The sequence below is a fragment of the Fringilla coelebs genome (assembly GCF_963513975.1).
Source record: "Fringilla coelebs genome assembly, chromosome: 19".
In the NCBI taxonomy this organism is placed as follows: domain Eukaryota; kingdom Metazoa; phylum Chordata; class Aves; order Passeriformes; family Fringillidae; genus Fringilla; species Fringilla coelebs.
This window is the reverse complement of record NC_140045.1, coordinates 106235-130314: the sequence shown is the minus strand read 5'-3', so window position 1 is coordinate 130314 and position 24080 is coordinate 106235. Positions and strand designations below refer to the sequence as shown.

Here is a 24080-nt window from a genome sequence, read left to right as displayed (position 1 = left end):
TTCCCATCTTTTATTACCTCTCTGCAGCCTAAAGAACGAGGTTGCTATTTTAAATATACAGCCTCTGCCCCCCTGCTATCAGCACTCCCCTTTCCTCTGATGAAACTGCTCCAGGGGTAATTTTTTCTTTCTTTTGACCCTGATTTGCAGGCATAATGTCTGGTAACTTAAATGCAAAAGAAACAAACACCTGCTTCCTATTCTACCTTAAATCTTTTGGGTTTTACTTGACCTCTATCCATCTCAGCATGAGAGAACTTCACTTTCTGGTAGTGCTTCTGCTTTCTGGTAATGCTATTTTATGTAACCAGTTCTATTAAACTGTGGCCCTTCTTGCATTATTTTTACTGCTATGTTCAGCAAGAGAGGTGCATTTCTTTGCCTTCTAAGGTGGTAGATTAGAAAAGGAAAATAATAGCTTTAATACTGGTGACAACATATGCTGTGTGCTATACATTCTTGAATGCTTTCTATTGCAGATTTAAGGTACATGGTCCATCATTTCAAAATGGCAATATGCATTTGTGACCCTAAACAGTTCCCCGATCAGAGAACTACTCTGCAGTCTTGAGATTGAGATCAGCATGGTTTTAGCCTGTGAGAAGGTATCTGAAAAGGATAGAATGCATCAGCTGACAAGAATTCCCCACTTCAGTTTCACAGAAAAGGGTAGGTATGAGGGACTTCACTTCTGTTCTTGTCTTCTCAAAACAAGAAGCTGCAATATTGGATTTTGCCTTCTGATATTATTCTACCTGTCTAATCTGGTGGGCTACTGAGAAACAAGCAATAACAGCACTAATAAGGTTTTTATTTTTGGCACACTGTGTTCAGCAGCCAGTTATAATAGGTTACATGGCAGCAGCTCATAATCAGATAATTATGGGGGAAAAAAAGCCCTAAACATAACAACCTTCTGCTTTTCAAATAACCACAAGAACATTAACAGTATATAAGCTGTAAGTTATTCTTCAGCAACTTCTATGACTAAAACAGTATTTTTAAGCTCGGCTTAGATGAAACCATACAGATTTGTTTATACAGAGAGCTCATCAAACTCCTGCTTCAACAGATGGGACAGCATTAGTCCTTGCTCCTTCCACACAGTCCATTCAGATGTTACACACATTAGCAAAGCACTATTGTACCTGTTTGCTTTACATTTAATCCTTTCTTATTCCTCCCAGTTTAATATAACCAACACAAAAGTAGGATTCTTTCCCCTTTTTTTCAGGCTCACTACAACTGCCAGTAGTTAAACCAAACCAACTAGTCCCCATTGGTTTTGCTTTATGTAGCACCCAACACCAGCACGTGCAGGGACAGTGTGCAGTAGATGTCATGAAGTCCCGTGGTGTATGCACGCAGCTTACACAGCCATTCCAGTATCAGTATGCAGCATCCCTCACACAGCACACACTTTCCTCCTCCTGTTACTGTCTAACACTTAGACATCATACCTAAAACTTCAGAGCATTTATAGCCATTGCCTAACTCTCAGACAGGCCCTGAGGCAGATGCTATTGTCACATTTTACATATGGGGAAATTGAGGCAGGAGTATTAATGGCTTGTCCGATACTGCAAATAAAAGCCCATCTAAAAGTTCCCACTTCAATATTATAGCTGTAAATTGGTACCAAATTAGTAAAAGCTACCAAAATCATGGCAACAAGAAGCCATGCTTCAGAATACTAAGCCTTCCATTGTTATTATTTTATTATTATTACTATTATAATTTCTATAGACTACAAATCAGATATGTTAGCAGCAGTTTTTTTGCTTTATACCAAGAAGGAAGAGACTCCAGATGAAACATGGGATTAAGAAATGATGGTAGAAAATAATTCAAAACCCAACCAGTGATGAATTCTGTTTAATACCAGAAAAACCAAAAAAAACCACTCTTCAGACCAAAAAGTATTAATTAAAAGGAAAAAAAAAAGAAAAAAGAACAAGACATTTCAAAATGGTTTAAGCTGACATTATGTTGTTTTATTTCAATTTCACAAAAGAAATACTTTATAAAACTAAAATCAGTTAACCCAGCCACTATCAACAGAGGGTGGTATAAGCAAAAGACGCTAGGTCAGAACCTGCAGTGAAGAGCCATCTGTTCCTGTCACTGGAGAATGCTCCTGTACCACCAGAATACTTCACTGGGGGATGGAGAGAAGAGGGGTTTTACAGCAGTTTGGAGACGCACAATAGCTCCTCCTAGCTGGTGCTTTGTTGCTACCCAGGTCTCCTCTGTATCATAAGTGTATCAAGGATTTACTGATTTTTGAAAGGACAGATCCAGCATAGCAAAGGCAAGAAATTTTTCAATGCAATTTTATGCAAATTTCCTTTAAAAAGGTACTACTGTATTTTAAAATCAGACCATCAAACTGATTACTTAGCTAACTTATGTGGGATTTCCAGATTCATTACTGAAAGGAAAATGAATACAAGGCTTAAGCAAGCCCTGTGGTAAATAATATTTGTATGTTTGCCTGAGCTTTGATTATGGGAGAGCAGGGATGGGAGGATTTGTTCAGTATTGTTAAGGAATTCTATTCCCTGCCCTCCCCATTCCAAACTCTTAATCGGGTGGCAAGACTGGAGGTGAGAGGGAATAAGGTAAAGCAATAATCTTAATGCTTTACTAAGGTTCTGATAGAGCAGGCCACAGAACCTTGCACAAATATAAACAAAGTACCTGCCTAGGGACAGCTTTGCCTGTTTTTATCATGCCCAAGTTATGGCTGTTCAATACAGCGGCATCTGTCAAACCATCCACTCTATCCCCCAGGCCCCTCTCTCCCCTGAAGAGTACACGATGGCAAGAATCCTTCCTTCTACCTAATGCTTTCTGAAAAGGGTAGGGCAGTGGGAGAAAGAAAAAAAAAAACCAACAAAACCAACAAGAAATTAGATTATTTCAAAGATGGGCAACTTTCCCTTGTAGAATAAACTTTCCCCTCCAAAAAGGGATGTTTCTTTGCTCCTATAACCCACGATAAATTAAAACCAAGTAAGAAGTCTCTGGTTTGACACAATAAATACTTAGAATATAGCAAATTAAAAAATATAGTTACAAAACCCTCAATGGAATTCTCTTTCTGACCTTAACTGCAGACAGATTCTTCACAGATAAAAAGTATCTCCAAAATCAGCTGCAGCTCCTCTCCTCTCCCTGTTCACTAGGCTTGGTCAACAAGTGCTAACACATACCCTTTGGAATACTTTTGTTAAGACAAAAACAATATAAAGCACAAGAAATCTACTCCTAAATTTGTTTTTTTTTATACTGCCAAGGGTGTAGGAAGCAACCATCTGTGGGGAACCCTCACTGCAGTGCACAGTGACAGAGTCACAGCACTGCAGGTAACATGGACAGGGAAACTAGGGGGAAAAACAGCCATAGGAAAGGAAGGAGATAGAACCCATAAATGTGGGAAAAGATAAGCAAGAAAGAGACAGAAAAAGACCAATTGAGTCCAGCTGGACTTCCCAGTTCTGGCAGCAGAGCAGATGAGATGTTGAACAGGAAGAGTTCCTTGGGGCCTGTCATAACTAGGAATGTTGTTGGCATTTTCTTCATCGACAGTGAGGAAGTAGAAGTTAACCCTCTCTGACACTGACACGTGGCTCTGCCAGTGAGCTGTGGATGATCCCAATAATTGATTCAACACCATTTCCCTCCAGCAAGGTGCGGTGATCTCCTTCAACAACGTGGACAAATACCTTCCCATCACATACCTGCGTAAGTATGAAAAAGAAAAACTTTTCATTCACAATTTACAAGCAGCTGGTCCCCTAGCCATTTTGAGTTTGTTAATCTAAGTTACTCATAATTTAGACCACTTTCTCTATCGAACTCAGTTAAAAATGGCACCGGTTTTACTCTGACACATTTTCACAGATCAGCTGTGGTGCACTGTTTGGAACCAGTGTTTTGAAGCACAATAGTCTGACAGCCTGACAGGTGATTCACTCAAATATAAGCTGGGCAGGAAGTTAACCAACAATATCAAAGAATGAATGATAAAGTAGCTACTTCCAAGCCCTTAAGTAAATAAAATAAACACCCCCTACCCACCCCATCACCCCCTTCTCCTACCACCAGAAATCTTCCTTTAAGGTCATTATGTAACTTCAATAATATATAAGTTAGCCTGGAATCAATAATGACTAAGCTAGACATCTAAAAGGATAGGAGATGCCAGAAGCAGGAAGGGAATTCTGACAATGACTTCCTTTTCTCTGGTATTTGCACCAACTTAAGCCTTGTATGTGAGTGGGGGCTAAAGAACCTTTAAAAACCTTATCTGTACTATGGGCCAAACCCCAACTTTTTTTAGCTGAAAAGAAACCCACTTCTAACTACTAGCTTTTAAGTGAAAAAAAAGGTAACTGAGAAAAAGCTGCCTTTATTGTCATAAGACTGACACTTGCTCTTCAGAAGGCTGCCCTCATTCCGTGAATTAGTTCAGGGTCTACAATGAAACGAGACTGCTCTCTTTTAACATCATTATTATCCAAATAGTCTATTTGGAATTCTAGAGAGCTGCACAAATCAGCTAGAGAAAACATATCCTATATACAGGCAAGACTTTCTGGCCTTCACTACCCACAAAAAATGCCTGAAACCAATTAACTCATTTGCTTTTGGAGACTTCTAATTCTTGTTAGAGTACAGCAGCTGCAGAAGAATAATTTATTTCAGGTTGGTTTTGTCCTTTTTTTCTCAGTAAGGATGATTTCCTTTGGCTTCCCCAAATATCAGAAGAAATTCAACAGTCATCAGTGGGGCTGTGACTGACCTCTGAAAGTTTATAGTCGCTACCCAGACCTTCCTCGTATTCATTGCAAGACTTTGCCCGCATCAGTGTCACGTTCCCATGATACTTGGAGTCTGGTATATACTTGTCAGCAGCCTTCAGCTTATGGTAAAATGAAGTAGCAGCAAAGCTGAGTACTTCACGATTGATGTTTGTATGAATCTCAGTTATTAGGTCTACAGCAGCATTCACACGAGCCTCCAGATCTTTCAGGGGCAGAAGAACCTCCAGCAGCTGGAAATAATAACATTTTTTTCACATTAGTCTCAACAGCTGAGAATCCATCTCCATTAAACAAAAAAAACATACACCCTCTTGTGCAATATCAAGACATACGGATCTTGAAGATAAGAAACAGTACCTTATTGTATTCGGTGCCCGTAAATTGCTGAACAAAGGCACACAATGCTTCAGTCTCCAGTGCAGCCTCATTTCCTTCGGTCAGTTTGGCTCTGTAGCTCTGGAAGAGAGAAGAATACAATGTGAACATGAGAAGAATATGCCTGATATTAAAAGTCAGATAGAAACAATTATAGAACCAAAAGTGTGAACTGGGAAAAAAAGGAAGAGGGGAAATCCCTTCAAGACAGATTAGAAAGCAAATCCACAGGCGGCAATTGCCAAGAGCCTAGCATTCTCTAAAGTACAATGAAAATGAAAGGGAACCCTTAAACAAGGTTTCCTCCCACCACTACAAGAGGATCTTGACTTGCACCAGGTTCTTCCAGAAGACATATGAATATTATGATTTATCACAGCAAAAGCATTTGTGCTTGAACTCTTTCCATTTAATGAAGATCACCTCTCATGTGCTTCTACCCTTCAGCCATCTCTAAGCATCCACTGTCTACAGTTGTCTTCCAAAATCTTTGTGAATAAAAGTCTGCCAGCTTTTCAGATTGCTCATATCCAGAATAGTAAACTTTGAGAAAAATGAGCCCTGATGAGAGAGGATGGTCCCCAAAAACAAGATTCTCTTTGTGCCCCTTACCTGGGTATATGCTGCCACAAAGGAATGAGACCCATCAAAAAGGAATAAACTGTTGAGTGCATGGGAAGCATTTTGTTGTGCTTGCAGCTGGGAACACATTTCAAAGGCTACACAGGCACCAAAAGAGTATCCAGCAATGCGGTAAGGTCCTTCAGGCTGTATCTGCTTCATGCAATCAATGTAATATGTTGCCATGCTTTGGATGCTGTCCAAAGGAGCAGCTAGAACATAGAAGAGAGTTAGAAAGACTTGTGAAAAGACACTGGCAGAGACAAATTATGTTTTCATGCACTCAGAAACAATCCTGTTGGAAACATCTAGGTTACTTTGCAGGTAAATTACTAAATTATTGTTAACAACTTGCATTTAGGACAAGTAATAGTAATATTGCTGCTTTCCAAGGTTGAACAGGATGCTTTGACTTTTGTATACGTAAACTCTTAAATTTAATCTATTATTCCTCTTGATACCGGGGATGTTTGACATGACCCTCGGCAGACTAATAGGCCTGATACCTATTATATTAATAGTCTAGAAACAAAGCCCTCTCTAAAAGCAACGACAGTTCAGAATGTTATGTTTGTAAATTCAAGATCCTGAAGAACTGAGATACCTTTTGTGCACTGGAGCCCATAGCAGGGCATGTGAAGTCTGGAGGCCAGAGTGTAGAAAACTGCAATGGATCCTTCAATGGGGTGAACAAGGAAAAGAGGGCGCTCCATGCTCTGAACATCATTGAGACGAGTGATTGTTGGTGCTTCTGGGTTCACCAGTAAGTTGTTCAAATCTAGTTTTGGAGGTCCACCTGGGCCTGCCTTCATCAGTGGGGATGACTTCAGCTCTTTGAAGGAAAGCACACCAAACAAACCCAATTAGCTTCAGGGTCAGTCTTGGTCATGTAGCCATACTCCTAAAGGACAACTTCAGGGCTAGGGCTGCCCTAGATTAGCCTGTTGCCTCACTACATCATCAGGTCATAGAAGCAGGAATCTTCCTACTGTCAGTGACTCTGCAGAAACAGCATATGCTTTTAGCTTCCGGTGAGCATGATATTACATTGTTTATTCCCCAGACAAGTAAAAGGTCTCAAATTGCATCTCACAAATAGCTACATAAGAGTACTCATGCATGCAGCTATTAGCCAAGCAAGAAAGCAGCTTGTACACTTGCCTTGCTTGTACACCCTGCCCCCAGAAATGATGGGCCTGTCCTAGTGGTCAATATACTTCTGTGACATGTCTGTCACTTAAAAGCTATTCAATTATAACCTTATTTCGTGATCTGATAGAGGTTTATGTCACTAGAGATGAAAGCAACAGATTGGAAGCCTAATTATTTGGACTCAGGTAACTGGTAGCAACCTTAATCCAGACACTTTACCCTCTGCTGTCTTGGACTTGGAAGAAAGTTCACGCAGTTTTTTGATTGTAAGGAGTCGAATTTCTCTCATGGTCATAACGATGTCATAGTCTCTCTCCAGTGTCTGGCGCACCTCCACACCCATCAAGGAATCCAAGCCCAAGTCAGCCAAGGAACTCTCAGCATTCACACTACTCACATCACGGACCCCTGAGAACAAAAGAGCATACTAGCAAAAGGTCAATTTCTTTTCAGCTCTTGGCCCCTCTAGCAGCCTTCTCCACTTTCTTCTATCTCCTAAAATCTCAATAAACAGCAGCTGTAGAACTGCAGTTTACCTTTCAGGATCATCTAGTACTTTCATAAACCACCTCTTCTACAACTCCCACCTTGTCATATGGGATCTAGTATTTAGAATACATATTAATGTGCACAGATTTATGACAGGGGATATGTCAGTCTCAAATAAATAGCTGTGAATATTTTCACATCAACTCTAGACCAAATACAGAACAGACACTCAGCTAGACAGATTCCACACACTGGAGGCTCTAATTGAAACAGCAGTCCTAGACCTAATCCTCAGCAAGGATGAAAGTTATCAGTGTCAGTGATGGTTGACTGCAACACTTGATGTCTACGGCACTGGAGGAGGAGGTGAGATGTTTAGGCTTCATTTCCCCTTTCCCCTTCAATTTTCACACTATTCAATCTCTCACCCTTTTCTTACCCGTAGGCGGTCTCTCATAATAACACCTGCATCTTCAGCTCTTTGTCCCTTCCTCCACCTCTTGCAGCCCCATGTTGCCGCCCTTCCCACTATTAGGCTTCACTACTAGCTCCTCCCTTTGTTGCTTTCATACTCTCTTCTTCCAAACTAACCCTGTAGCTGGTGTGGTTTCCCAGACCCCTTCCTATTGCTTCTAAAAGCTGCATCTCCCCTGAGAGATCAGATTTGCTGTCAGTGAGTTGCACACAACTCCTTAAGTAACGCTCAGGAGACTGTCTTTCATTTAACAGTTCCTTTTTTGGTAGAAAACAAAGGGTCACTAGACCGTTCTGTGTGAAATAGAGACAACTGAAGTGGGACATAGTAGACAGAGTTGACAGCGATTATCCAGTACCAACACAAAAATAACAGACACAATGGTAAAAGAAAGCAGATTCAAGACAGACAGAAGGACATGGCACTTGTAATGAATGCATAGCTAAGCTATGGTTACTAGATGCTCAGCTGGGATAACAGAGCTGGTAAGTGAATAAAATACCAGCAATAAGTAGAGAAAATACCAGCAAGAAGTAGAGAAAAGCTACTTTTTGTGGCATGGGGACATATCAAGGTGAATGTTTGAAAGCTGGAACAGTACTCAGAAAGTTAGTTATGTATTTTCTGTCTTACGTCCTGTCCCAGAATTTTGCTCTTGGGGATTGCTCCTGTTGATTCTCCATTTGGAGAAAGGTACCAGCTCACTCTAAATAAAACCCAAGACTCTGGAGTATATATGCGTATCTATGTAAACACAGTAATGGGAAAAAATCCATAAAAGAAACAGTCCTTATTTGAGAGAAGGAGCAGAGTAAAGGGAAAAAAAAAAGCAGTCTCACAACAGCAACATTGCCACACCACAGGAGATCGGGAAGAGATGCTGGGCAGAGGACCTACAGCAGCACCACTGCTTTTCAAAAGTAATGAGAGAGTAGGCACCATCCAGTCGTGCTTGAGTGACAGCACTTACCCAGGATGTGAGCAACAGCTTCTACAAGATCCCGCTGACTCCCTCCTTCAGCTTTTGCTGAGACCTTCTCTGCTAGGACAAAACTCGACATGACAGGATGAGGTTGATTCAGGAAAACATCGAGCACCTCCAGGCATGAGCTCATTTGCTGGGGAATTGTTCCCCCCACCACGATGTCTTTGTTTCCCATTGTCTTCATCAAGATACCCACATCACCAATGGCTCCCCACTGGATTGCCAGGCCTGGAGAAGAAATTAGAACAACCCACTAAGCAGCTAACTAAAGCACATGGCAGGAACAGGAGTGAGTTAATAAAAAAGGAACGTAATAACGAGCTATGCTAAGGCCTGCATTTCCTTTGTACTGTTAAATGGTGAGTATTCATTCACACATGAATGACTCAGGGTAACATCTAGGAGCAGAAAACAGCCTTCAACATACTTTATCACTCCAGATAAGTGCACAGGTTTCTGGTGGTCCTCATCTGGATGTTTGGCAAGATAGTTTATACTGTGCAATGAGTAAAATCATCTTACCTGGGAGTCCATCATGATGCCGCTGCTCACAGATACGCTCCATGGTAGAATTAGCAAAGCCGTAATTACTTTGCCCAGCATTTCCTCTTCCACAGCTTACAGAGGAGAATACAACGAAATAGTCCAGGTCTGGACACTTCTTACGAGTCACCCTTGGAACAGAGCAGGAGAAACCTCATCAGAAAAACCTGCTAAGTGTATTATTGTCAAAGGCTAGTGCAAGACTAGAACAACTAAGCTTGATCAGTTCCTTGACTTTAAAAACAGTTCTTATTTGTCCCTTCTACAGACACTTACCAATCCAAATGAAGGGTGCCTGAATACTTTGGCTTGTTGACCTCCCAGAATAATTCCGGGGTCTGATTTTCAATCATGCCATCTCTAAGGACCTATGGGGGGTGGGAAGAAGGATTAAAAAAGAAAGTGTAGTTTCAGTATCTCTAGTTTCTCTGTTTAAATATGCCACATGGCTTGAGATATGAGAGGATATCACTACACAATGTATTTTCGTAACTTCGCAGTACAGACATATCCTGAATATCCCAAAATATGACAACATGCATTTTGCCAAGTCTGCTTTTTTTAGTATTTTTTCTGCATTGACACTGCAAAAATTCTGGCAAGCTCTACATGGGGTTTTTCTTGTCCATAGGAGGCTAGGACAACATTTTTCCTATCACAAAACTGAACTCACTGGCCAAATAGTGTTGCTTCTCAGGTCAAGGGAACAGACCCATAAGCCTTTAGTCACCAGGTAAGACCGAAGCATAGTGTCCTTTGAAACACAGAGAACTTTACTAAAATTGTAAGAAGCCTGACTGCATTTAGTAAAAATGTCACATGAATAGATGTTGCTTCTTACAAGTCCTGGGCATTTTTGTCACTTACCACAGCCAAATTAAAGATGCCTCCAACTGGTCCAAGCTTCAAAGCTTCTTCTATCAATTGCTGTGTTCCTTCTAGTGTTCCAATATCACTGGTAGATACCAGCACTTTGATTCCCAGTGCCTTCCACTCTTGAACACGTTTAGCCTGATAGCCTAGGAGAAATAAAGGTAGACAGTGCCTTGGATGAAGAATCCCAGCCATAAGGCTTTGATTAAGCTGCTCCTTTATGCTTTTCTGACCAGAGAGGGACTGAATAGCTAAATAATTGCTGATTCAGCTACAAGATAAAAATTGGACAAAATTTGAACAGCAGCTAGAAATCATTTGAATTTCAGAAATTCTACATAGATCAAGTGGAGACCAGCACTGGGAGAACCTAAGGGTTGAGGTGGTGGTGGGGGGAAGGAAGGAAAGAAAAATACAACTGTGAAGAGAAATTAAAAAAAATTTGGGTACTGAGATTGGGAAAATCAGCTAGATTAAATCAAAGCAACAGATTATAGTAGCACAGCCAGAACTTGAAAAGTTGTATTTGATCTATGGGTTTGTACACACAAGTGGTATGATTGTGAACTTGCCAAAGAGAGAAGAAACCTGTAGAGACAGAGAGAAGTTGAGTTATGAGTGAATTTGTATGAGGAAATACTGAAGACTATCACTGATAAATCTCAATGCTACCACTGTAATCAAACTAATGCCTTGAATGTGAATAAAAATGTTCATGGATGCTATCAGAGAGTAAGGTCCCTCTTTAGAGATGAGCTATCTAAGGAGCAAGAGTGAGCATCCACACATGTACCTTGAGGAACAAAGTATCTTTAACAAGGAGTTTATGGGCCCTTCCTTGCGGCATGTGATCTAACATGCTACAGCCAGTGGACAAGTCAGTGAGGTAGCCAGACTTTGCAGAGGGCGTAAAGGTAAAAGAAAGGCTACAGAAAAAACCCTGTATAAGAGAGAAAATGGGTTGATAGAAATAGGAAGCATAAAAGGGGGAAAGTAGTAATTGGAAAAAAAGGTCAAGCTAAAAGATTGTTCCTCCTTTACCATAAAGGAGATAACAGCTTGAAGTGAGATAATACAGGAAAGAAAAGAGATCAAGACATTATTAGTCACCAACAGGACACTTAAAATGGAGAGAAACTACAAACTGAGGTCTGTTGAAAAGCAGTCATATTCCCTGCTCCCTTACAATTTTTGCTTACCAGTTCGTATGCCAGAACGAGATGTCAGTATAATTTTCTGTGCTCCTCTCTCAACTAGCCACTGTGCCAACTCCAGCCCAAATCCTCCCAGGCCCCCTGTGATGATGTAGGACTTCGTAGGTGGACAGGAGGTTCGGGAGATTGCGGAGATTTTAACTGGTTCAGACTTTCTTAAAGGATATTCCTTTTCCTCTTCTTGGACCTTCCCCCACAAAAAAAAAAACAACCAAGAACCAGAAACAACACACAAACACACACAAAAAAATGGTAGTTACAATTAGATAATCAGATACATAATGCATTTCTTATCTTTTCATGCTATGCTCCTCCAGTCAGTGGGAACGAGCATTTGTAGAATCAGCGTCAGACTTGACAGTTACAATTGTGACAGTGTCAGCAGTAAAAATTGACCCTGTACTGCCCTATTCATAGACCTTCAACTCAAAATAGATCAAAATATCCAATAGTCACCAGAGGATGGCCAGAGGCATCAGAGACTCAAAATCATTATTGCATTACCTTGATGATAACTTTGCCAATGTGTTTTCCTTGTGCCATGAATCTGAAGGCAGCTTCTACCTCTTCTTTGTTGAAGACTGTACTCCTCAGGGGCTTTACTACACCATCTCTTATGCCTTTCTGCAACAGTTCTGATACCACTTCCCACTCTTGGTTTCCCTCATCAAATATTGAATCTAGTAGGATCCCATGAAATGCCACATTCTTGAGGAAGAGAGACATTCCTAGAAAAAGCAACTTGGTTATGACCTGATGCTGCTGACATCTCAAAATGGAGCCTACCCTGAGCTTCAGAAACATTTCTGGGCAGGTTACAGGAGTAAAGCAGTCAGATGCTTGAATTCTACATTTCCCAAACTCATTCTTGCATATATTCTCCAATACATAACATTACGTTGTTCTCTTACAAGCAGACCAGTTTCACAGAAATGCCACTCCAAAAAATTGTGTGTTGAGAGGACAAGCTATATCATGGTCAGTCTGATATTAAAAAGAATATCTTTTTGTCTAGTGACAGCTGAGTTAGAGTCACAGGAGAGCTAGAATCCTACATACATCATGTCTACCTCCACAGGAAACTCTTCCTCATAGCAAGGTTTTCCAATATGATAGGATTTTTTGAAATTTAATTAGAATAAGGAAGCAGGCTGTCAATGCTATATGCAATCAATCTACAACAGGAGAACATTGCTGTAATTTTTCACTGACACCTCACCTTACAACATTCAAAATTTTTTTCCCCATCTAAGAGAAATCAGGACTATCTTGCCCTGTGCCTTCAAAACTGGTAGATGCTGTTGACTGCCTTGAGGGACAAGAGGCCTTGCAGAGGGGTCTGGATAGACTGGAACACCAGGCAATCATAAGTGATACAAAATTTAACAAGTGTCAGTTGTGCACCTGAGCCCTAGTAACACCAGACATAAGTATAAATTTTGGGGAGGCTGGAGAGCTGTCCTGTAGAAAAGGGCACCTAGGGGTGCTGGGCAGGAGCTAAAATCTAATGAGAGGTGCTTCCCAATGCCCCATCTTACCAAGCTGACTGTTGTTAGATAGATCAAATTTGCCTATTTCCAAGAAGCGCCCATGTCGAGCAAGACAACGCAAACTGGCTTGGAGTTTCTCTTCTGCCAAGGAATTTAACACGAGGTTGACACCTGCAATGAAAGGAGAAGCACCTACTTAACTCTGCTGAGAGCCTAACCCTGTCTTCTAGTGACTCACATTGTCCTTAGAATGCACAACTGATAATGTGGCTTAGCTGACAAAAAAAGGAAAAATATTTATTGAACTTCACCTTTTCCATTGGTAACTCGAAGTATATGTTGTTCAAAGGCAGTATCTCTGGAGCTGGAAAAGCTGTTAGCATCTAGCTGTGGGAATCTTGCTTGGAGATACTTACGTTTCTCAGCAGAACCTGGAGGTAGAAGACAGGTTGAAAGATGTCACTAATTTCATTTTTATGATGAAACAGCCCATTTTCCATTGCACATCTTTCCCACAAGGATTGTAAATCTGAGAAGCCATCTCCAAGCTTTCAGTCTCTCAAGATGTCAGACTCTAGAACAAAGGCTGTCTGGTTGCTACTGCTCATTTATGAGATAGAGCAAGGACCAGAAACAGATGAGAGCCTTTCAATGGACAGGCATTGGATTCATATTACTAAATGTAAAATGAGGAAGCCATGATCTTCTTCTGGACTTTTGATTATATAGTGTAGAGAGACAGATAAATTTGACTGTGCTGTGGAATTTTCAAGCACAGAGTTGGTAGCTGTATTTACTGTGTAACCAGTTCTCAGACTGGAAACTAGATCAAAGCTACAGCAGATCACATTGGGAGGGGAATAAGTATATACCTAAATAGGTATATATCCTTCTATATGTGTACACACACATGCTTTCTCTATTAGCTATAATCTCTTTCTCCCCATGAGTTTGGGCCCTCAGTACTCACCTACAGTAGTAAAGACACGGCAGCCCATGCTCAGGGCAATGGCAATGGCTGCTTGGCCCACACCTCCTGAGCCAGAGTGAATCAGGACACTCTCACCCTTCTTCATACCACCTCGAACCACCAAAGCATAATAAGCAGTGGCATAAACCACAGGCACTGAAGCTGCTTCCTCTAGAGTCCTAAGAAGCAAAAGTGGAAGAGGTATCTTTAGCCTTAGAAAGACTACTAGATTCTCCTGATGAAATCCGCCTTTCTGCAACGGAAAGGTTCCACTGCTGAGACAGATAAGAATGTGTAAGATAAGATAGATAGAAAAGATAGATAAGAAGGTGTCAATCATGCAGCAGACTACCACAGCTGCCAAACACAGCCAGGTTTCATTATTCTGCAAAAATATTTCAGTAACTAACCAGTAACATAATGAACACTGATATCCCAGTGTATACTGAAACATGTGAAGCTAAGAGCCCAAAAAGAGATGAGAACCTTGTGTAAGCCACTGTACACAAACTAGTGCTGAACTCCTGCAGTGAATCTAATCCAAAATCCTACAGTTGCTTCGGACACTATAGCCCTGTTAACATTTGCCAGAGGGGAATCTAGCCATTGTACAGCACTCAGGTTTGATCAGGGCTGCCTGATCAGCCTCAGGCAGGAAGGCAAATCTTAACCAGAAAACAAAAGCTGACCTACCAGTTTTCAGGCACCTCCCATAGAAACCTTTTTTCACAGTCTACCACTGTGGCCAGCCCCTTTGCTGGCAGCAATCCCATTACTCTTCTTCCAGCCGTGTCTCGTCCTGAGAACTCCATGCCCAGCATGCACTGCTGCAAAGCCCAGTTACCTGAAAGAACATTAACACCTTTTACAAAAAAAAGAAAATTCTCTTCTAAAACTCTTGTTCTACAGCAGCAGTCCCTGAAAGTCTAAACCTCTGAGATTTGTCTCTTCTGTACATAATTCGTAATTTGTCATAGTTAATGACTCACTGCAAGAGTAGTGGAAAAGGACTTGGTCTCATTAAATCACAAGCACTTATCCTTGACGATATTACATTAGTTTCCAGTTTTCATCTGAGAAATTTCATGAAAACACTTTGTTTCAGAGGCAATTCTGTCCCTCAGAAAAAGAATGATACATAAACTAGAAAGATGATCACTGCAAAATATGAGTTTTTGATAATTCATGTTTTAGGCAGACACTTATGTCAGTCATAGAATCATAGAATGGTTTGTGTTGGAAGAGACCTTGAAGATCATCTGCTTCCAACCTTCTGCCATGCACAGGGACAACTTCCATTATGCCAGATGGTTCAATCATGAAGGGGAACCCAACCCTACTCAAATCACTAAATTTTAACATGTTCCATCCCCTCTCTTTTAAATACATATTTTAAAACCATTTCATACACATTACATTAATTCTTAATTCACTATGAAGATAATACCACCTCCATTTTGTAAACAATTACTTCATTGTGCATTTTTTCTTCCTGAAATTCAAGCATGTCCATCAGCAGGACAAAAGGAAACTTCAACATTCTCACCTTACTATTTACCATGCCCATCTCTGGAACCTCTATCAACATGTTTTATCTCACACTTGGTATCTGTGCAATGTGGCAAGCAACATTTCTCAGAGCAGAGCTTTTTAATCGGAAAAAATGGAACTGTAACTGGAAGTAGAACTTGGGAACTTTTTGGTGTACAGCCCTGCAGCAGAGCTGTACTTCCTTCTCAAAAGCATACAATCTAGCCCGTGCACAACTAACAATCAAGAGATTAATTCTAGAACAACAATACATATCCTTCTAGTGTAACTTTAACTCACCAGGGATAGCATCTGGAGAAAGCTTCCCTGTGGCCAGCATAATGTCCCGGAAGTTGAGAGATGCGTAATAGACTTTGCAGAGTAAAACATTTGGATCAGTTGTGTGGAAGTGTCGAAGTGGGGAGACAATCCAGCGAAGAGATGAGAGATCTCCACGAGTTAGCACATTTACATAGGCATATTCTGTCAGCTCCTGAGGTTGTGCTGCAGAAGAAGGCACAGTAAGAACTTACACACATTAACAAAGGTACATGCTTTCCAAAGAAAGTAAATTCCTTGTGCAATTTCTACCTCCTCCTCCATTTGCTATCCAGAGAGCCCTTTCTTGCTTTGCAATACTACTGATGTCCTAAATAGCCTATCCCTCCTCCTAGCACCACAGTGTTCTACTGTTCACTTTGAGCTGAAGCAGAATTCAAAATTGTTCTTTAAAAATAATAATAAAAGGTAACTGTAGGAACAACAGCTACTCATTTTCTCTTCAAAGTTCATTCAGATTCAAGGCCTTGCAAGTGATCCTCAGCTCTCAAAGACTGTACCTTGCTGCAATGTAAGATGCCTGAAGGAGCCCCACTTTCCATCACGATACACATTCATCACCAGGTCCTTCTGAACAATCTTCTGCATCTCCAGAGAAGAAAGACTTGTGGGTGGGACAGCAGATGAAGGGTTCAAGTTGGAAATGAACACACACCTGAAGACAAGAGTTGTCATTTTGTTTGTTTTGCTATAGGTCTGAGAAGAAGCTAACACAAATATCTCATCTCCCAAATGTGACTCAAGAGCATGCTTGCGTACCTGATTCGGTGGCCTTCTGCTTCAAGGCGAAGGCAGTTCACCATTCCCAAAATTCCTGAGTTCGCACAACTGGTGGCAGTCAACCACACAGGCTTCTCTGATGGATCAGCCAAGATCTCCTACCGGACAAAGAGGACAAACCCCAAACTGTTTTACTAGGAACTACAAAGAAAATAGCCCTCCTATCCTTGGCAGAGATTAGTAACTTCTATTTTATTAAAAGTAACTGAACACACACACACAGAGTCTTCTTTCAACACTAGTGAATACCTCATTTAGAAAGTATAATGATTTGGAAATTCAGATACATAGGACACAGGAATTCTCACCTTTAAGGATTCAACCCACTTATAGTTCATCTCATCTACTGGCAGAAAAACAGGTGTTTTGACAGGAGCTTGCCGACGGCACAGGAAAATAACTGAGCCAAAGAATGACTTCTTCATGGCAACAAGATTCAATGAAGCTTTGTTGAATAAGTCCTCCCACTGTGCCTGTCAAATCAGGCAAAGGAACAAAATTAATAGCGAAGTCAAAAGTCAATTTTTCTTGCTTTTTCCTGAAAACTTGCTCTGTATTGTTGCAGTACAAATACAGGTTTGATAAACATAACAGTGTTTTGTCCACATCTAGACTACTCCTTCCCCAAAGGATCTTCCAAAAGTGCGAGTACAAGTATCTCAAAGTCCAGGTTAGGGAACCAGTCTTGGCACACCAGCAGGTGTGCAAAAAACCTGAGCTGTGACCATGCCACCAAATTCCACAGTGTATCTGAATGTGTCTACCCTATGCCATATAAGCCCTGTTTGCACAAAGATGGGGAGAAGCACCCATATGTCTAAGCTACACTGAAATGGCATTTCAGGAAAATAAAAGAATGAAAATGCATGTATGATATATCCAGAAACACTTAAGGATTACTATCTGAATGAAATGAAGATGACTGCAGGCTCTCAGAAAAGCATCTGTTTGCTTTTCCTGTGCCAGACACAGACCAGCAGAAGGTTTTTACAGCGTGATCCCTTCTATCAAGGGCCAGAGACAGTGTCTGTATCTAGAAAACTTTGAGAACTATATAAGTCCTGTACACTCTTGCCTGGCTTGTATAATTTCCTTCAGAGAAGGAACATTCAACAGACAGGTATCTTCTCCCAGGGATTTGCTACAACCAGGCTACTGATACTAATGAAAGATTTATGGTTTTTGTTATTGGTGCCAGTAGCATCTCAGTGCCTTCTCTTTATCCTCCTGTTCGCCGGGAAAGATGCAGAGCAAAGAACTTAATATTTCTTCTGCAGTCCCCTTGAAAAAATGTCTGCAGGAAGTGAAGGGCTAGAATCCATGTAATTGCAAAATTCAAAATCCAACAACCCCATCCCAGAATTATAAACAAAACCCAAACTCTTGGAATTGCTACTCTCGTCTTATTCTAAAATAAGAGAGCTGAGAGGCTGCATCCCCTCAAATCACGAAAAATAGGTAAGCCCTGTAGAGGCGCATTTTTCCATTACTGCTTGGTCCAACAGATGCCAAGAGAAGATGATGCCCCAGTTTCCACCCTTACCCTTGCCTTTTACTCTCCTCCTCTTGCACCAGCTTTGGCATTAGTTTATCTGTATGACATACTGGTTTGAAGATATAATGCTGACAGTCTTCTCTCCCTCCTCCAGCTTCTCAGGGCTTATTATACTGTATCTCATTATGGGATCAGATAACATAGGGAAGAGGAAAGGAAGAAAAGAAAAATACAAGAGAAAAGCCTTCCTTCTGGGAGCACCTTAATGTTAGAAGAAATTAACTAACTTGTAAAATCGCACTCCAAGCAGTAGTATCAAAAGTAAGAGAGATATTCTGATACCGAAGCATTTCAGGATCCTACAGTGATAAAGCTATACCCCACCCAGCAACCTGATTTTAACGATAAAGGAATTGTCCTGGCCAGTGTTTTCATACAGATTAGACAGATGTACAAAAGACAATTAATAATTTTCAGTGCATTAAGAAAGGCTTTCCTGATTGAACCTACAGTTTACTCTCTCAACCTATATATGTAGTAATTTGCAAGTCCTCTCTTCTTAAGAAGTGTTTATTAGATATTTCTGCAGAAGTCCTCAATGGAAAGGCATGCAAGCAATGCCTACTATACATTTACCCTCAGGGCAGCTGCAAGCAGCAGACTCAGACTATCCATGGTGAAAGTATCTGTCCTTCCAAGAGGCTTACCTCACTTAGGAAGCTGTGTTTCTGCTGCAGATCTGGGCTTGTAAGGAAACTGACAATTTCTCCAAGAGTTTCTCCCTTAAGAAGAGTATGTAGCAAAACAAACCCTCCTTCTTTCACAGCAGCTGCCAAATTAGAGAGTATTTCAGTGGTATTCACTAAAATACTTGTTGAACAGTTGTATACCACCAGGTCAGCATTGGTCAGATTTCCAGAGGGAGGGTTAGATGGATCCCACCGGCTAGAGACAACACCAGCATCTTGTAGCTCTGTTTCAATAGCTGAAAGGTTTTCCAGGATGCAGTCAGTGGCAATGTAGTCCACCTGCAACAGGGGCTGAGCATTCAGAATACTTTTCACACGAGAAAACAGCTGTCCACTTCCTGCATCAGCCTGTGAGAGAAAGAAGGGGAAAGAAAAGCAGAAACCAAATCAAAACATGAGTAATATCCAGAAATATAACCAGAAAAACAGCAGTATGTAATCAGGTTACTGTAAGGCCTAGAAACAGTAGCTACGGTCCCATCCCAGGCCTCCAACTAACCTCTACTATCTTCATCCTATGACTGATCATGTTCTCCAATGCCACATCCAGGCAAGTCCTCAACTCTGCAGAATCCAGCAATCCACTGAGAAGAGGGTCCTTTTGGAAGTGCATTTTCTCTCGAATCACAACTTGTTGCAGCTCAGAATGGAGGTTTCCATTCAGTTCCAGACGGCAGATCTCAGCGAGGATATGCTGAAGGCCGTTCTGTGTGGACGAGGACCCCGTAGCAGCCACTGCATTTTCTAGTCCAGGGATGACTAATTTGACCCCATGCACTGCCACCTTAGACTGTAACTTCTGGATCAGACCTTTGGAATAGAAGGGGAAATAAAAGGAAGAGTCAAGATTTTCCAAGAATTCTTTTCCTCTTTGCCTCCATTTGCTATACCAGCTGATCAGCACCACATATTACAGCATCCTTTATCATTAGCCCAGCCACACAGATACAGTGCAGCCTGTTACATTCACATGATTATGTATTGTGCAGTAGTTGCCCCAAATAAGTAGGCTTTGTAGTAAAACAAACTAAACCCCTCAATATCCTGTGCTAAGACTGACTGAAAGAGGGCAACTAACAGAAAACCTCTGATTGATTTAGGGAGCTGTGGAGGAAAATTTTAAGTTTCTGAAGATACAAAAATACTAAAATGCCTTTTTGCTTTATAAACTGGCGGGAAATAGTTAATCCTGACTGAGGATCAGGAACTGGATTACAAAAAATAAAATATTCCCACCACAGCCTAGAAAAAATACCCTCTCGGGGCAGTATTTGGATGCTGCAGGGGAAAACTAAGCAGAAAAAAAAAAAAAGGGGAAATCTTTAAAATCTATTGCCAAATCTAGGGATGAGCATGAAGACACTCCACCAACAGAGAATGAAAAAAAATATTCTCTCAAGATGAAGCAAAATTCACCACTAGAGTAAAATTTTTTTTAAAAGTAACATTTTTCTCTTTGATGAAAGGGCACTTAAGGTGATTAGTTTAGTGGATGTCACCCCATCAAAAAACAATGTATTTAGCCACCAGTTTCACACAGACTGAACTGCTCCTATTCTATTCTTGTGGCAAACATTTGCTTTGATGTCTGCCTCACTAAATAATTTTGCCTGTTTGGATATGTGCCCACAATCAAATGGGAACCTTGACTATCTTAGCAGTTCACAGGGAAAAGCAAACCAAGGTTAAAAACTCACTTAAGTAAGCTCTCCCGTCAGTGTCTAAAGCAACTAGGTTGGATTTCTCCTTAAAGACAATTTGTGTCTCTGCTTGTAGAAGGGGTTGTGCCATCTGACACCACATCTGACTATTATAGAAGGAAAGATGTTCTTCTTCATGGCTTTTTACTTTTTCCCACATTCTAGAGATCTCAGGCAGAACTAGCTTTTAGCTTCCAGCAATCATACAGAGAATCCTTGCTGAAGTCTTCTACATAGACCAACATTTAATATCTTGGATATTCTGAAGGAGTATGAACAGCTTCTCTCGGGCTAGAAGATTCTCCTAGTATGACAAGAAAGCAATCCTAACTCTACCTTTGCATTGCTCCAGATAGGCATGAAGATGGGCACTCGAAGACAAACAGCTACTCTCAGTGTAGGGCACAAAGCAGAATTTTTCCAGGGTGGGAGGTATCTGTTCCTGTTGTCGCCGTGGTGCCACAGAAGCATGAAGACCATTGATCTGAACACCTCCTGCTTTAAGGCTATCAAGACAGCGGTCCACAACAACTTCAAAAGCTGAAAGTCAGGAAAGAAATGTAAGTTGGAAAACAAAAAAATATTTTGCTCAAGGTGATTTGATGAACAGTGCTTTATCAGGCTCTTTCACAGAGAGGTTACAGAGTTGCAGAAGAGCTTGGAGACTAAGAGGCCCCCCATCGAAGTTCATCCTACTACTTCAGAATTCACACATTCACCCAGTAGTCAAAGCAACCAGCAGAAGTTCAAGCATGAGAGACATTACCTTCTATATTGTCCTGGTATTGGCACACCTGCTCACGATGCAGCACTGGATCAATACAGACTGAGCGAATCCTCGTGGGTAAGCGCAGACTGCGGCCAGTCTCAGGTAAGATCAGCATATGCAGCAGAGTGTCAAGGAAGGTCACCCAGTTCCCATTCCACAGAACTTTTCCCGCACTTGCTGCAGAAGAGGATTTCACTATTTCACTATTTCATCACTCATCAGATGCTAGAATGTCACTGCTTATTAAATGCCAAGTTTGGTGTATGTACCCAGCTTCCCCTGTAAACTCCACCACACAGTTCTACATTGGAGAGAACAGCTTTCTCAATGCTCTTGGTTGTTCCCTCTTATCACACAAAGCATAATTACCTCACAAGGCACAGTCAGGTGAACTGTTAATACCAATAGAATTAAAAGATCAAATAGTTCATCATTACGATACCCAGGCTCATTGTGCTTCTTTTGAGAGGAAATTCACCTTCACTGTTGCATTCTAGAACACCCTGGAAAGTTGGTCCATAATTATATCCACGCAGATGCAGCTCTTGATAAATGTCATCTTTCAAGAGCCTAGGCTTTGAGGTCCTGTCTGCTTGAGTCCAAAGGCCATCTGGCTGGTTACAGAAATTGTTCTGAGCAGTGTTTTCCAGAAGTGAAATCTTCCCTGCAGGGCACAGAAACAAGAATAATGATCATTATCATTATTTATAAATAATGTATTTACTAAGATTGTGTATATACGCTTACACTTCCTTCACTTACCACTCACAGCCAGATTCCCATTTCCTGACACCTCAAAGCAGCGGGAAGCAGGCATGAGTCTTACTTCCAGCTGTACTGATCCTGCAAGAAACATTGAGGAAGACAGGACTGTGAGGTTATTTATCTCTAACATCCTCAAGCAGAACTTCTTCTTTCACTGTCTCTAGACCTACTGCTCACAAATATAATAAAGATGACCATAATGCTGTATGAATCCATTCCTTTGCTCAGTCATGCTGCACTCCTCTCTAGTCTCTCTCTTGCATTCCTCCTCACTTTTCCCATGCATTCCTTTCCTCCCACTCCCTCCATCTTCACTGTCCGGGCCGGCTGTTATTTGTCTCTGCCCAGACAAGGGTGAGATGGGTTCGCTCCCTGGGCTTCAAAGGACGAGGCTGGACTCTCAGGTTCGGTCTTCAAGGTTGTTTATTATTTCTTATCCACAAAGTTTTTCTTTCTGCCCAGCCGGGGTCCGACTAGCAAAGCAGCCAAAGGCACTCTGACTGCCCACAGGGTGGTCGCATCTTTTTATAACAAAGACTACGTAAACTATATTTATCTTTTGTCCCCAATACTTATCATTTTTATTACTAAGTGTACTTTTACTAAGAACCTATCAAAAATATCTACGTCACACAGAAAATGGAAGACATGAAGAAGGAGGAAGAACCATGTGGCAGGCCCCAACTCCCTCCATCTTGTTTTTCCAACCCCCCTGTACCAAAATCTTAAAATCTGTGCTTTGACCTGTAATTGTGCTATTTCTATATCCTTTAAACACCAGTGATTCTTATATCCCCATATACAGGTGGTACATCTCTCGAAGGGTCAAAGTTGAGCCACCAGGTACTTTTGGCAACATTCCAAGGCTCCCGAGCCCCCCAAGGGTTCTCTCAGTAGCTCTGGGTGTCAGGAGAGGTGCGCTGAGCTCCCACACTTCACTACACAATTGTACAGTAATACCAGCACTCCTCACTCACCCTTTTTGGGAATGATAGTTGCCTGATGAATTGTGACATCTTCGAATGTAACAGCCATTTCGTCCATGGCCACACCAAGAGACCGTGCCAGTGTTCGCCAAGCCAGCACAAGGTACCCAGTAGCAGGGTACAAAACTCTGCCATCAATGCAGTGACCAATCAAGTAGTGGTCAGGAGAGTCAGGACTCACATCTGTCAAAAAACAAAAAGCAGAAAAAAACCCAATAAAAACACTAACAAAGAGGTTTTTCCTCCTCAATTATCTACAAGAGGCTCTAGTTTCTCCAACTATCCCGCCTGACAATATGCAGCTCTTAGAATTACTCTTAGTCTAAAGCAACAGAGGTTCCTGGTTTGTTCATGTTCTGTCATCCCACTTCAGAAACAGATACATGTTTTTGTCAATCCAGACCAAATATTTAAGCTTCAGAGGATGGCTTCCAGGATGCTGTTTTGAGTATTCTTTTCTTACTTTTAAAAAAGGAAACACACAGGTAAAGCAAGAAAGTGACAAACATATAATAAACCCCAAAGGAGCAACACACCAATATTGTAGACTGAAGCAGATGCAGAGCCTTTGGAACCTGCTGGGAAGTCTTCAGCTTTCGGAACATCCCAGTCCTGACTGTGGTCCCATTTGATGCATGGAGAAATAAGGGGTGTTCCCACAGGGACAGGGTATTCCACAGATGGGAACAAATTATTTCCAAGAACATTTATCCTAAAAAGACAAAAAGAATCAAGACATGGGGGAAGGGATGGGAAGAAAAAGTAAGGAAAAAAATTGGTTATAATACTTAAGAGGTCAGGCAGCAGTTGGTCTCAGACTCCATGTCTGAGATGTACCATGAACACTTACTGCAGCCAAATTTTTAATTAGCAGTCTATAAGATGCAAAATTTATTTCCAGAAGCTAGTGCCAGGTTCCTAGGCCTTTAAAATGGGACTTCCCTTTAGAAG

General features: G+C 41.2%; 1 protein-coding gene across 3 annotated transcripts in view; it reads right to left on the bottom strand.

Moving 5' to 3' along the window:
• Positions 1-1384: 1384 nt before the first annotated feature.
• FASN (fatty acid synthase) overlaps positions 1385-24080 on the bottom strand; it is a 42739-nt gene continuing 20043 nt past the window's right edge. Inside the window, exons 16-43 of one of the 3 annotated variants that reach the window (XM_084218723.1) lie at positions 23666-23841; positions 23121-23312; positions 22141-22221; positions 21821-22042; positions 21376-21555; positions 20946-21149; positions 19409-19719; positions 18868-19257; positions 16974-17138; positions 16645-16763; positions 16386-16540; positions 15847-16050; positions 14710-14860; positions 14017-14195; positions 13358-13477; positions 13095-13217; positions 12061-12284; positions 11542-11743; positions 10337-10488; positions 9746-9837; positions 9449-9600; positions 8912-9154; positions 7197-7385; positions 6430-6657; positions 5817-6037; positions 5187-5285; positions 4808-5059; positions 1385-3743 (exon numbers count right to left, since the gene is read on the bottom strand). In XM_084218723.1, coding sequence (XP_084074849.1) covers positions 3606-3743; positions 4808-5059; positions 5187-5285; positions 5817-6037; positions 6430-6657; positions 7197-7385; positions 8912-9154; positions 9449-9600; positions 9746-9837; positions 10337-10488; positions 11542-11743; positions 12061-12284; positions 13095-13217; positions 13358-13477; positions 14017-14195; positions 14710-14860; positions 15847-16050; positions 16386-16540; positions 16645-16763; positions 16974-17138; positions 18868-19257; positions 19409-19719; positions 20946-21149; positions 21376-21555; positions 21821-22042; positions 22141-22221; positions 23121-23312; positions 23666-23841 — 5164 coding nt within the window. In that variant the 3' untranslated portion in view covers positions 1385-3605. The remainder of the gene's footprint in view (positions 3744-4807; positions 5060-5186; positions 5286-5816; positions 6038-6429; positions 6658-7196; positions 7386-8911; positions 9155-9448; positions 9601-9745; positions 9838-10336; positions 10489-11541; positions 11744-12060; positions 12285-13094; positions 13218-13357; positions 13478-14016; positions 14196-14709; positions 14861-15846; positions 16051-16385; positions 16541-16644; positions 16764-16973; positions 17139-18867; positions 19258-19408; positions 19720-20945; positions 21150-21375; positions 21556-21820; positions 22043-22140; positions 22222-23120; positions 23313-23665; positions 23842-24080) is intronic. The other 2 variants (XM_084218724.1, XM_084218725.1) reach the window with 2 other exon arrangements.